This window comes from Balaenoptera musculus, chromosome 7, assembly GCF_009873245.2.
Source record: "Balaenoptera musculus isolate JJ_BM4_2016_0621 chromosome 7, mBalMus1.pri.v3, whole genome shotgun sequence".
NCBI lineage: Eukaryota > Metazoa > Chordata > Mammalia > Artiodactyla > Balaenopteridae > Balaenoptera > Balaenoptera musculus.
In genome coordinates, this window is record NC_045791.1 from 69,743,626 (window position 1) to 69,757,510 (window position 13,885).

At 43.6% G+C, this 13,885-nt stretch overlaps 2 protein-coding genes across 3 annotated transcripts in view; both read right to left on the reverse strand.

The window, feature by feature from the left end:
- The window catches only part of STAT1 (signal transducer and activator of transcription 1), a 42,873-nt gene extending 39,070 nt beyond the window's left edge, over positions 1-3,803 (reverse strand). The window contains exons 1-3 of one of the 2 annotated variants that reach the window (XM_036857728.1): positions 3,644-3,803; positions 3,168-3,320; positions 408-536 (exon numbers count right to left, since the gene is read on the reverse strand). In XM_036857728.1, coding sequence (XP_036713623.1) covers positions 408-535 — 128 coding nt within the window. In that variant the 5' untranslated portion in view covers position 536; positions 3,168-3,320; positions 3,644-3,803. Of the gene's footprint in view, positions 1-407; positions 537-3,167; positions 3,321-3,535 lie in introns of both variants that reach the window. The other variant, XM_036857729.1, reaches the window with a different exon arrangement.
- Positions 3,804-13,010: 9,207 nt separating this feature from the next.
- Positions 13,011-13,885, reverse strand: part of STAT4 (signal transducer and activator of transcription 4) — a 92,498-nt gene continuing 91,623 nt past the window's right edge. Inside the window, exon 24 of the mRNA XM_036859057.1 lies at positions 13,011-13,264. Within this exon, the coding sequence (XP_036714952.1) occupies positions 13,238-13,264 (27 nt within the window). The 3' untranslated portion in view covers positions 13,011-13,237. The remainder of the gene's footprint in view (positions 13,265-13,885) is intronic.

A 13,885-nucleotide genomic window follows, 5' to 3' on the forward strand; every position in this document is an offset into this window, starting at 1 on the left:
AACATATACCAGTTTTAAGAGATATTTCCTTAATTTTTTTTTACTTTCTTCATACTTCTAATCAGTGTTCTACCAAAACTTGGCTTTAATTATTACTTTTAACTTACTTCTTTCTATAACCTGGATCCTAACTTGGAAATAATTGGTGTCAGCATTATTTAACTTGTGCAAAGCATTTAGGAGGATGTATAATTAAATCGACAAATACATAAAATTAATGACTAATGCATTTAGCTTTCTAGAGACACATGCCATTTTTCAAGGCAACACTCTTTTCTGCAACAGGTAATCCCAATGGCTACTGATGAGATTCATCTTCCAGTCAATGCAGTTCCAAGCCACTTAATCAACAAGTTATTTTAAAAGTGTAGAAAAACTCCTTCTTCTGTCAAGTGAGTTTTCCTTACCAGTCTTGCTTTTCTAGCCACTGTGCCAGATACTGTCTGATTTCCATGGGAAAACTGTCATCATAGAGTTGGTGAACCTGCTCCAGGAATTTGGAGTCAAGCTGCTGAAGCTCATACCACTGGGACATCCTATAGGGAAACAGAATACAGATCACAAATGGAAGCCCACAGCTCCAAAGAAAGCCTGTCTAGCATTGTGCTTCTTCTAAATATCTTGCTTAATTAAAAACATAATTTGCCTTTGAAATATACTTTTAAAATGGTGTCTATATTTCAAAGCCTGTTTTTTAATTGAGTTTTGGGTCAAAGTTTTTTTCTTCTCCAAAAAACACATCTTCAGGTCTTTGCTCAAATGCCAGCATCTCAGGGAAGCCTCCTCTGGCCACCTTATTTAAAATGACACCACCTCTCACCTTGGAAAACACTATCCCTCCTCCCTGATGTATTCTTCTCCATCGCACTTACCACCATCTGATCTATCACATATTTTCTTTTTTATTTTGATTAGTGTCTATTTTCCCCGCATGAAGGGAAGGATTTGGGAGTGGGGGGGTTTTTCACTGCTGCATCTTCAGAACAGTGCTGGGCATACAGTAGGTGTTCATATGCCTTTAAAATGAATCTACACTTTTATCAAATAAATCAATGGAAAACACTAATTAGATTTGCTTTAGGACAAATCGCAAGAACTCTCCCTGAAATTGCTCTTATAAATTATAGAACATTTGTAACTTAATCCAAAGAATTTTAAACTGGTGTTTTATATTTTATGATTCAAGTGATTAAAATGAATTATTTTTGATATATATCTTCTTTTTTTTTTTTTTGGCCACACTGCACGGCATGCAGGATCTTAGTTCCCCAACGTGGGATCAAAACCGTGACCCCTGCAGTGGAATCGAACAGTCCTAACTACTGGACCACCAGGGAATTCCCAGGTTATATATCTTTTAAAAGAGATATATTTTCCTCTTTGCCTACTGCAAACAACAAGTCTGCACAAGAATTCTTAAACCTAAGTGATAATTTTTAAAGACTGAAACAACATTGTTAAATGTAATCTGAAAGGATAAAATAATACTATCTCTTTGGATAACAGCAAGTCAACTTCTACATAGCAGTTCTGAAGATTAAAAATTAAAACACCTGATTTAAGTCCGAACATCCATTAGGAAAATGAAAAGCCTCTCTTCACCATAGCGTAAATTAGGATTTACATCAGTGCACAGCCGACAACATTCAGAGTAGATATAAGTGAATCTTGTCCTACCAGGCCTGAGGAAGAGGTCTGGATTTTCAAGCAGGGCGTGGAAGAGCGTATGCACGCTTGTTGGCCAGCATACGTGGGCAGGCATGAAGTCATGTCTACTCCACAAATCTCCTTCCAAAGGAAGGTAAGGATGTGGTGAGGCTACAAAGCTAGTCACCATCACAAATGCCCGTTCGAATGGACCCAAGTCCACACCTTTGCTACACTTGCTGTAGCAATTTGATTTTTCACTTCGAATTTACTTTACCTGAGTGGAAGACTCTAAATCTTTGGCGCTCTCCCTCCCTACTAGGTGTCTAATAAGGATATGCCTAAAGCAAATATGCTGGCCAGAGTGTCAACCAGCGGGGACTGCAACACCTCTGTTTAGGTGAGTGACCTCAAGTTACTCACTTCCCTCTCAACAGGGTGGTTGTTTAAGACTGAATGACCTAATACAGATACAGCACCTGGCACAAAGCAGGCGATCAATAAATTCATGCTAACAAATCCAGAATCCATCCCCTCTTCTCACAAAACTTGTTACCAGCACAGGGAGTGGCAAGACCATCCCCCAGTTACCTGACTTCTTCCTCTCCAGTCCCAAGACCTCCAACCACCTTGCCTCCAACACTCTTTCCCAATCTGGCCTTCTGCTGCACACGGGTTTTGACCACGTCATTCTCTAGTTCAAAATTGCTACAGTTTGCCCATTACCAGGCTGATTTCCACTCTGACCCTATTTTCATCCATTAACAAAGCAACCCAGTCACCAAATTACCTACTTTTTTTTTCTGCACTGCTCCAGCTGTCACTCACCCTTGAAAACAGCTTTTCCACATTCTGCCTCTCTAAATTCTACCAGCATTCAAAGGTAGGTACAAATAGCCCTTCCTCCATAAGCTGTCTGAGACTCACCCAGAGATAATTAAGCTTTCATTAACGTGCGCCTCATTACATTTTGTATCTCTATTAGAGCATCAGTCCCTGTCTTCCTTAAAAAGCTCTATGGTGTCTCCCCTGCAGCATGTAAGCTTCAGAGTTGCTGGGACTATCTTTTTTTTAAACATCGTCTGCACTGTGGATAGTGTCCTGCACGTATTATGTACTCAATAGTAGTCTGTTGAAGTGAAATCTAGTAGATTTCAGATTGAATTAGAAAGTAAAGGGCAAACCATATTATGGTCCAACAAGTTTGAGTCCTGCATTAAACTGCAAACTGGATTGTGCTGGAGGCTCAAGTCTTATTTCTGTCCCATAAAAACAAACTATCCAACTTATACAAACAACATTTAAAGCACAATCACACACCTGTTTTTCTTCCCCCAAACTCTTTGGTACTAGTCAGAATTTGTTTTAAAGACTAATTATATTATTTGGGGGTCTGCAGGAACTAATTATCACTTTTACATTCCAGGAGCACATTAAGCTCTTTTATCCTTAAATACAGACATATAATTAAGTTCCAAAGTCACATACTCATTCATTCGTTTCGTGAACATTTTACTAACCTGTCACCTTGTGCCCCAGCGAAGCGCTGGGGATTCAACACAAGCAGCAGCTACACACAGCACGTCAGATGCCAAGACTGCTAGGTTTGCATGCACAGGGTGCGAGCGTATAACTTAGCTCTCTGGGGGTGGCACACGGCAAATGAAAACTTTCTGCGGAGAAAAGAAAACATGACTCTGATGGAAGCGGCGGAAAAGAGAGAAAAATGAGGGTAAATGGGGAGATGCAGTATTTTCGGCGGGGGAGGGGCGCAGGATTCTATTGCACAAGACATTTTCTACTACCAGAGCACGACTGGCTGGGGCAACCGTGCCATCACCGAAAACAACACCTGGGATACGCGTTCTTTCCCGGATAACGGATTTACCTGTCAGTACTTTGAAGCCCGCCCTCGCCGGGCATCCGGCCGCTGGGCCCCGACCACGGCGGTCCAGGAACGTCCCACCCCGGCACCCGGAACCTCACGCCCACTCACTCTGCGCTCCGGATCCTGCAGAGGTGGGCGAAGGCGCGGCCGTGCTGCCTCTCCCGGGCGCGCCGGGTCGCCTCTGCTTTCTGGGGTCTGACCGGCGTCGTCCCGGGCGCGACAAGCTCTCTCCACAAACTAACCGCAGCAAAGCGAAAGTACCACCCGGGAGAAAAGATACGGCCAGACGCCCCGCCTCCTTCCGCTCCCGCCAATCACCGGGTTGCTGCCGCTCTCGGCCAATCGGAAGCGGCTGTTCCGAGCGCGCGCCGACTCCCCCCCGGGACCACTGCTCTGCCAACCCGCTGGGTCTTTCCTTAGAATTCGGGGAGGGCCCCCATCTGGAGGAGGTGAAGCTCAGCTTTGTGTTGCAAGTTGCGGGTTATGTTTACACATGTTTTAGAGAACAACTAAAAGGAAGTTATGTGTTTGCAGAGGCCCAAACTTGGAGATCCTTATATCAGCCCCAAACCTGAGAATTCGAGGCAGAGGACACAGGTGGAGACGTTGTCATTCTAGACGCTCGGCTTAGCAGCTGACCTCCATGTTGCTAAACCCAGGGGACGCTTTTCTGTCCTCACCTTACTTGACCACTCAGAAACCTTCTAAGCAGTTGACACCTCCACCCTTTAACACTTCTTCCTGGGCCATGATGCCGACACACTTTGCTTGCTTCTTCCTACCTCTCTGCTACCCTTTCTCCATCCTCTGCTCCTCCTCCGCCACCAAACCGTTCAAAGTGTGGTCAGGGTCCGGATCTTGGTCTACTTTACCTACAGTTCTCAGGCTGTCCTGTGATGACCTCATCCACAGCTTCAATGTCCTTCTAGATATGTAGAACTTCTACACGGGTACCCTGTCCACACGTCTCCTCTGAGCTCCACACCCACGTGTACAGCCCACACTTGACCCTCCACTTGGATGTCTGGTAAGCTCTAAAAACTAGTTGTGTTCAGAACCAACTCATCATCTTTCTCCTGAAACCTGCCCTTTTTCTAGAACTGACGCATGCCAGAAAACTAGGAGCCACCTTTGACATTGCTTTCTCACCCCCACCAGTCCTCAAGCCTTGTTGATTCTTCCACCTAAATATTTCTCAAGTCTCATCGCTTCTTGCCATCTCCCACACCACCCCCCCTTTTCTCTCATTTGGATTCTCGCAGTAGTTTCCCCAAATGGCTGCCTCACTTCAGTTCTTAACTCCTGGTTAATCCATATTCCCTACAGCAGTTTGAGTGGTTTGTTTTTTAATTGCAAAGCAGATCATGTGTTTGCCAACCTGAAAAATCCTCTGATGGCTTTTCTTACAAAATCCAAATTTCTTAATGTAACCTATAAAGCCCTGGTTTCCCCATCACTTTCTTTAACCCCATCTTGTGCCACTCTTTCCTTACTTCAGCATTTTTGTTCTTCAAATAAGACAAGCTCTTTCCACAAACTCAGGGCCTTCTCACCAGTAGTTCTCCATCTGGAAAGCCCCTTGAGCCAATGTCCCCCTCCCCCAACTTCTTTGCGGGCTAACTCATCTTTTATGTCTTAGCTAAAATCTAAGCTTAAATGTCACTTCCCCAGGTAGGCATCTCTGAGGCCAGCCTAGACTAGATCTTCTTGGAATGCGTGCACAGAAAATCAATTGGTTCCTCTAAGTAGGTGGGACTTGAATCAAGCCTAGAATAATAACGCAACTTTGGGTAGGAAAAGGCTCTAAATAATTTCCCAGAGGTATGCTTATCTGTGTATCTATTATAGTTTTTTCCCTTCTCACATCTATATGCTCCTTCCTCTTGTCACATATTCACCCTCCCAAAGCCGGTACTGATAGCAATGACCCTTGGTACCAAAGTAGCAGCCTTCTGTGAAAAAGATGCCAGGACACCAAAAAAAGTCCTTCCCCTTCTACTAACACCCTGTCCTAAGGGCCCAGACAATGTCTGAGAAAAGCTCTACGAAAGGTAGATAATATGTTAAACATATTTTTTTTCTGGTACTGTAAAATTTGCACAGAGACTAGCTTCAGTATTGACAGGGAAATTAAATAATCTTAACAGCTGCAAATAGGATGTTTCTCTCTGGCTCTCCACATTCTGATTGTCATCAAGTTCTGTGGATGCTTCCTTCCCTATGCCTTTATCTGCCTTAGTTTTCCCATCATTGACAATACCCCACTGTAGGCCTTCATCAGTTCAGAACTGGAATGCTACAGTAGATGCCAGTTACACTACCTTTTTTCTGTCCTTTCCCCCTCGACTGTATTTGCCACATTAAATTCTCTAAAGCACCTTATTTATACAGTCACTCCCTGCTCAAAAGTCTTGACAACTCTCATTGCATTTATGATAAACACAAACTTTGCCTGCTAGTCTGGACCCTCTACAGAATGTCCCTAACATGTTCCGGGGTGGTGGGTTACTTCTTATAATTTTCTTTACTTTTCTTCTCTCTTTTTTTTTTTTTTTTTTTAATGTCTATTACGAGCAGTATTACATTCGTAGCCCAAACACCCTCACGAGCACCTTTTGAAGTCCTGTGCTTTCAGAAGAGCAGCCCAGGCCCGCCCAGGATGAGGTACACTCGGGGAGGTGCAGTCTGTCAGGCTGTTTGATAAGTTTCCAAAATAGCTGGCCCGGCGCGTGGCGGGAGGGACGCGGCTGCTCAGAAGAGCCGTCCCACGTGCTTTCGGGGAAATAGTCTGGGAGCGAGAAGTAGCAGAATTGACAAGAAACCGAAAAGTGAAAGTAGAGATGGAGCGAGCAGTACGCAGGCGCGGGCCCGGGGCTTTCCAGCTGACAGCCCGCCCAGCGGCCGGTTCCCTATCCCAGCCTCCGCGAGGGCGGGATCCACACGCTCGCCCGGAACCGGCCGTAGCTGCCCGGCGCCCTCCCTGCCCGAGTCCGAGAATAGTGGCCCTGGACACGATGAAAGGCAGCGGCGGGGGCCTGGGTGCCTCTTAACTTTGGAGGGATGGCGGGGGACGTTTTCTAATTGCTTAATGTGCTGGAAACCTTACCCATCCTCTTCCATCTTTTCTTTCTTCCCGTGGCCTGGAGACGTCCCTTTTTTCTCCCTCACTTCTCTGTCTACACAGTCTGCACACATGCTAACTCAGATCTCATTGGTCTTTCCAGCTCTGACCCTCACCCAGCTGGTTTGACTGCCCTTAATCCAAAGATGAAGGTGGGAGGCTGGCTGTTTCTTCAACTGTCTTTTTCTAGATCTGCAGAGGGGGCTTTTCTCTTTCTTCTGGCGTCTTCTCGCCGCTCCCACTTCTCACCCCCAATCCCCACCTTCTTCCTTATGGTGATTATATCAGAGGGAGTGGGGAAGAAGTATAATGGAGAAGAATAATTTAGTCACCGGACCATGATTTTGAAAGTTTGGCAGGACCAGAAAAAATTGTTTTGGCCCAGCGTGCTATGTGTGTTACTTACTGAATGGTTCTAGGAGGCATGGACAGCATTTCTTTGGGCTCTGCTCAACCATTCTTTAAAAGGCTCTATCTACTTACGGTGACCTGGGGAGCAACCTAAGACCTCCAGTGTGTGATGGGCCCCACCTTACTGGACCACAGCTTCTGGCCTCATGACAGTGAGCACCAGTCCCCAGGGCTGCAAGGGCACTGTACATAATTCCCAGAATACAAATGGACATCTATTTTTCCCGTTAGGAGAGGACAGGACCCGCTATATGATTTGCAGGCCCAGTGCAAAATGAAAACAAGAGGCCCCTTATTCAAACTTATTAAGAATTTCAAGAAGGCAAAGGCAGAGCACTAAACCAAGTGTGGAGCCTCTGACTGTTCTGCCCTTTATAGATGCACACATTGCACACCCATGAGGTCCCTAGTAGGGGTACTGGAGGGAGGGGAGAGTTCTTCTATAGAAACCTTGTTACATGTTTACTTAAAACAAATGAAAACTTAGATATAATGAAGAAACGAATTATAACACCACTCCTTCCTAAAGCATTTGCAATAAAATCCAGAGCCTTCCACACTCCCACAAGAGCCCTACACCATCTGATCTTGTCTCCCTCTCCTACACATCTTGTCCTACTCTCTCCATGCTCTTCTACACTCCCCACCCTGTGACCTCTTTCTGTTCCTCAAGTACCCCCAGCTTTTACCTGCCTGGGTTCTATGTATGTGTATGCTGTTGCTTTAGGATGCTGTGTTCCCAGCTGTGAAATGGACTTGCTTCTTCTCATTCTTTAGGTCTCAGCTCAAATGTCATCTCCTCAGAGAGACCTTCAATGAGCATTTCTTCCAGTTACTCTATGTCACATTTATATTCTTCATACCACTTATTAAATCTGTCCTTTATTATTTGCTTGTCTGTTTTCATCTCTCCTCACAACAGGAGGGACTTTGTGCTGTGTTACAGCCTGTCTCATCTCAGGTTCCACGAGAGAATTCAGCCTAATGCCCGGGGCATCTGTGTATTAATTACCTTCTCTCCTGTTTATCTAGAATGGCACTATGTACCATCCTTGGGAGAACTGAGAAAATAGTCAAGCAAATCACTTTGTGTCTTGTGGTTCAGATAGGAAACCCTGTTTGAAAAAGGCAATGCCTGATACATAGTCTCAAAAATATTTTTGAATGAATAACCCTGGGATAAGGAATCAGAGGTTAAATCAACCATTCAGACCTCAGCACAGGCTCTAGCCTATTGAGCTAGAATTGAGGGGGAGGAGGATTAAGAACAGGTGTATTCCAAAAAACTTCAGTGAGAGCACCACTCCTCCACACCCCTCCAACCTCTCCCCCATCTCCACCCTGTCTGGAGGGCCTCTAGGGTTCTTTCCATCTGCAGCAGCCTGTGAGACATCTCAGTGGATGACTGTCCAGCCTAAGTAAGAGAGAGTCGTGTGGGACTTTTACCAGGGGCAGGAGTAATAAAGGCAATGAGTTTAATCACGGGGAATTAAGGGGAAATTTCAGGAACACTTGATTCATCTGTGGGTGGACAGATGCCTGGGATGCTAGGCACACGAGATACCTAAATTAAAGGGTAGTTAGAGTGAGCTAACGGACAGTCTAATTCCAGAGCATTTCTATAGTGTTTGGAAGTCATGAGTGAGGTGAAGTAGAGGAAACGTCCTATGTTTTTTGAGCAATAGCAAGTGTGTTTTGGTTAATCAGTTTGAAGTAAAATATCGGGGACTGTTCCACAATTTTAGAGTTTGGAGGGTTATAAAGGGAATTCTAGCCTGGTCTTGCAGGTAGATCAAGGAGCAAAGGAAAGAAAGGAACTAACTACTGTCCTGTATGTCCTTTAGTTCAAACACTAAATCATTAACTAGTATTTATTAAGAGGCAGACTGTGCTAGATTTTAGGAATATAACTGTGAACAAGGGCTTCTTTGTCCCTGTACATACAGAGCTTGCTTAGAGTCTAATGAAGACAGATGATACGCATTTATAACCAAGGTGATAAGAATGGTGCTGGGTAATGTAGAGGATATGGAGGAGGCATGATGTGACCTGAGCCCTACACATGTGCACGTGTGTGTGTGTGTGTGTGTGTGTGTTGGGCAGGAAGGCTTTCCAGAGCCTGAAGGATGTGTGAATGTTATTGAGGTGAGAGGGTAGGTGGGCTGGGGTTGGAGACCTGAGAGGATACAGCAGAGGGAGGCGGAGTGAGCATGGGCTGTGAAAGAAACTGAAAGTAGTTCAGTCTTGTGTATATTTTGGAGGATGAGAAGCTATTGTTGGGGAGAAGTGTTGAGGAATAAGTTGAAGACTAAGAAGAGACTAAATAATATATGACTTTGGAAAGATCTGTTGAGAATTAGAGTCCTCATCCAGAGGTGGGATTCTTAACTATTTTTTGTGCCATGGACTCCTTCGGCAGTCTGATGAACCTATGAGCTCTTTCAGAGGTTAATGTTTTTTGTTGAATAAAATAAAATGCATAAGATTAAATAGGAAACCAATTACATTGAAATACAGAGATCAAAATAGTAAAACCACCTTTGTGATAGAGTAATATAAGTGCTTCTTTATTAATGGCATTAAGTAAGATCTAGCAGTGGGTCGGATGAATGCAATTTCAAAATCGTGCTTAGCATAAGCAATATTTTGAGATAAGTGTAACAACTGTAATGTGACAAAAACGTGGTGTGGTTTACAGTTTGTTACCTTTATTCCTAATTGAAGGAAACTCTAAGTTTCAGTTAGAAGTTTGTGAAAATAAAGCTTTAACTTCTGCCATTCAAACTCATGACTCTCCAGAATTCTATCCACATACCCCAGCTAAGAACTGCCAATCCACAGCACCATGAGCCCTTTGAAGATTTTAAGCAAGGAGTAAAATGATCCGATTTATTTTAAATAGAGCCCTCTGTCTACATAAGAGGCCACATGGAATTGTTTGTTGTATTTACTCTAAGGATATTGTGGAGAATGTCCTTCATCATGTTTTCATAGTGTCCTCTTTGTGAGGACTCTGGTGGAAATGTTCTATGTCTTACAGTGGTGGTTACACAACTGTATGGGTTTGTTGGAAAAGGATGAATTTTATTATGTGTAAATTATACTTCACTAAGCCAGACTTTTAGAAGTGCAGTCAGTCAAATCAATCAGTGTTCACAGTCAATTTGAAAAAAAGGAAAAATAGTCTGTCAGAAATTGGAGTGTGTGCACAGCGAGACCAGTTTGCGCAGTTCGGACTATAATTACCTGCTGTTGGAACAAAGCACTAGGATGCTTTGACCCCTAATTCTCTTCCTGCTACTGCAGGGGGTACATGGGCCTCCTGAACCATATGAGGCACAGAAAACTCCCTCGGCTTTGCCAGAAGTATCCTCCTTGTTCCTGGTTCTTTGGGGAGCCTTCCTTGTTACCTTATGACTGAGGAAATCCACTGGCAGCTGCCTTCTTTCACCATTTATTCCAGATAAAGACATTGATATTCAGTACAATTGGTCAAAGTGAGTCTTTACATTAAAAAGAATTTGAAAAGGAATTAGCAAAATGGGCATCTGTGATTGGTCTTGGATGGTTGGAGGGAGAAGTGAAAAGGTGATTAATATTTTGAAAATAAATTTACATTTTGCTTCATTAAATGCTGCTTATTTTGCTATTAGTTGGCAGAAAAAAAAATATTCTGGGGTAGGATTTGGTGGAAATGTGGTCTAAATTCCCTTCCCATTGTATTTCCATCTCATGCAGCACACCTTATCCTGATCTAAACAGGTATCCGCAAGAATCTCCTGACAAAATCCCATTACCCCCACAGAGATGGTTTCTGGAATGCAAGACTCACACCGTTGGAAATAACTCTTTACCCTGGGATCAAGAACTTGATTTTGATTTTCTGAATCTAAATAAAAAATAGCCACTTACTGGACTCTTATTCTTACTGAGGCCTCTGCCTCTATTATAGGGAGTAAACTACAAATGTCCTTGTACTGTCTACCTCCAAATAACAAAGATGGCTGTGATCACATATACGAAACCTTGACATTCTTCTGCCAGGCCCTATATTTACAAGCTTTTCAAAATTCTTCTGAAATAAGTGAGAGTCCATGATACTTTTAATATTTTCCAGGGGAGAAAAAGCTTCTGCGGGATTTCCCTGGTGGCGCAGTGGTTAAGAATCCGCCTGCCAACGCAGGGGACATGGGTTCGAGCCCTGGTCCAGGAAGATCCCACGTGCCGCGGAGCAACAAAGCCCGTGCGCCACAACTACTGAGCCTGCGCTATAGAGCCCGCGAGCCGCAACTACTGAAGCCCGCGGGCCTAGAGCCTGTGCTCCGCAACAAGAGAAGCCACCGCAGTGAGAAGCCCGCGCACCGGGACAAAGAGCAGCCCCCGCTTGACGCAACTAGAGAAAACCCATGCGCAGCGAAGACCCAACACGGCCAAAAATAAATTAAAAAAAAAAAAAAAAAAAGCTTCTGCAACATTTTTTGGCATCTAAATCCAATTGTTTATGAGTATTTCCCGGTAGGAAATTACCTCCTTAAACCAAGTTTAAAATGATTTCTTCCACTTCTGCTGTCAATTGATATATTTGAATTTCAAGAAAATTGGGCTGGTGAAGAGAAGTGTAGACTGGGAAAATGCACCTTGAGTTAGCCTGTGGTCCTACATTGAACAGACACCTTCATCCAAAGAATACTGTCAAGAGCTTGCAAAGGAGTAAGGGAATTGGCCTTGGGACAGGTGCAGAGTTTGTCCCATAGGAACAAGCTAGGATCATGTGGTGGGGGGGGGGGGGTATAAAGGATGAGATGGATAGGATGCAATCTCTCTAAGGGAGAAGGCAGGTTACATTAAAAGCTTTTTTTTTTTTTCTTTGAAATCTTTTCCATCAAACATTAGCTTCTCCTTGTTTGACCTACCTGGAAGACGGGAAATGGGTTAAAGAAGTTAGTGAGGAACACCCCACAGGGCACTGCCATCTCTGACTCTGCAGTCAGGGCTTACCTTGGACACCAGCCTCAGGACATTTTGTGGCTGGTCATGGCAGATGCCTCAGCATCATGACTTCCTCACCTGGCTCAGCAGCTTCTCTAGGGCCTGGAGACATGGAGAGCTCCCCAGGGCTTGGGCACTGGGAGATCCCACACTATTACTAAGGGCAGCAGCTGTTCAATGGCACCACTAAGCATTCAGTCCGGGCAAGGGAAGGATCAAACTAGACCTGCAGCCCGTATACATGCATTGCCATTCAGTAAACCACCTCCCCTCCTGCATCACCAGGGATGGAACTTCTCATCCTAAATTCCTTTCCCCTGGCTCAGGTTGGATTCATGGGACCAGAGACTCTTAGAGCTGGAAAGGACCATAGGCCACCTAGCCTAACCTCTTCTAGAGATGAAGAACACACAACCCAGGGATTAAATCACTCACCCAAGGCCAGTGTTGTTATCTTCCTCCCAGTCCTCATTTCATGAGATTTTTTACCCATGTGTCTGCTTTTAGTGCGGTTTGCCTGAGATACCACCAGGAATGACTCTGGATCCCTCTCCCTAATAGCAGAGGTTTCCCTGGCCCTGGTACCAGCAGCTGTGATTCCTGAAGTTAGGACAATGTTGACATAGCAACCAAGAGGCTTCCTAATTCACCCCTGGACACACACCGTGTGAACTGCTGCTGTTAATGCCCTGTCATTACTTCCATTTTGTATCTAGTGTGATGACTCTTACTTGCTAGAACTCAGGATATTAGCTTATTCGGCTTTTCCATCAGGCCATCCTGCTGGTTTTTGAGTAATGTACGTGTGACTTTGTTATTTTTGACCTGTTGTGAAATCGGAACACTTAAACCTGCTAGAGCCAAAATCATAAGTAACACAAGAGAAACAGAATCAGAAATGAAACAAATACATACAAATGAGTCTTTTGCTAATATTATATTAACATTGGTTTCTTAAAGTGTTTTATCTCACAAGTTTATCTGAAGCTTTGGTTTTTAGCATTTCAATCATGACATTCCCATTTGGGGGTGTCATACCGGTGAGAGGAAAGCTTCAGACTTGACCATTTCCTGGAAACCGGTATATACAAAGCTGAAGAAACAAGATGTGATTGTTGGCAAAGATCAGTCTTAAACTTTTTCATTTGCTTCCTTCTTTTGAGTGTCAAGAGCTTATCCTGTCATTCAGCAGAATAGGGAGACTTCATCTAAAATTGAAAAATGAAAATGACCTTTGAGCAAACTATTGTTTTGCAAGTAAGTCACCATTTCTTAGGTAAACATTCTCTTGTCTACTAAATACATACTTTACTTCATAATCTTTCTACCAATTAACTACTAAGTACAGTACTTACAAAAGTAACTAAGGTTGATCAATCTAAAATAAAAGGCAACTTTAAAATAAATAAAAATGATTTTAAGGAGGCCTATTCATCCCACAAAAACGTAATGAAGAAACGGGTGTAAAATGTAGCAAAAGTCCTCTTATAACTAAATGATTTAAGGACAATTAACATTGGAATAAGTTTTTCTATCCCTGGAAATCTTCAAGAGAAGGACTAAAAGCCACTTGATTTATAGCCAGACACTAATCTCTTGGAGCTCAGGGTCCCTCTAAGAATCTATTATTCTGATGTACATGCATCCTAATGTAATTGGGGTTTTGAACTGCTTGACAATATTGGGGAATAATACTACATAGAATGCATCCTAAAGCACATAGTAGCATATAAGATTATGACTCAGTTCTCCAAAGAGTATTATTATGCTGCTATTGATTGTTGTTCATATACTACTTGAAGAAGCTCCCAGGACAGGACCAATAAGGC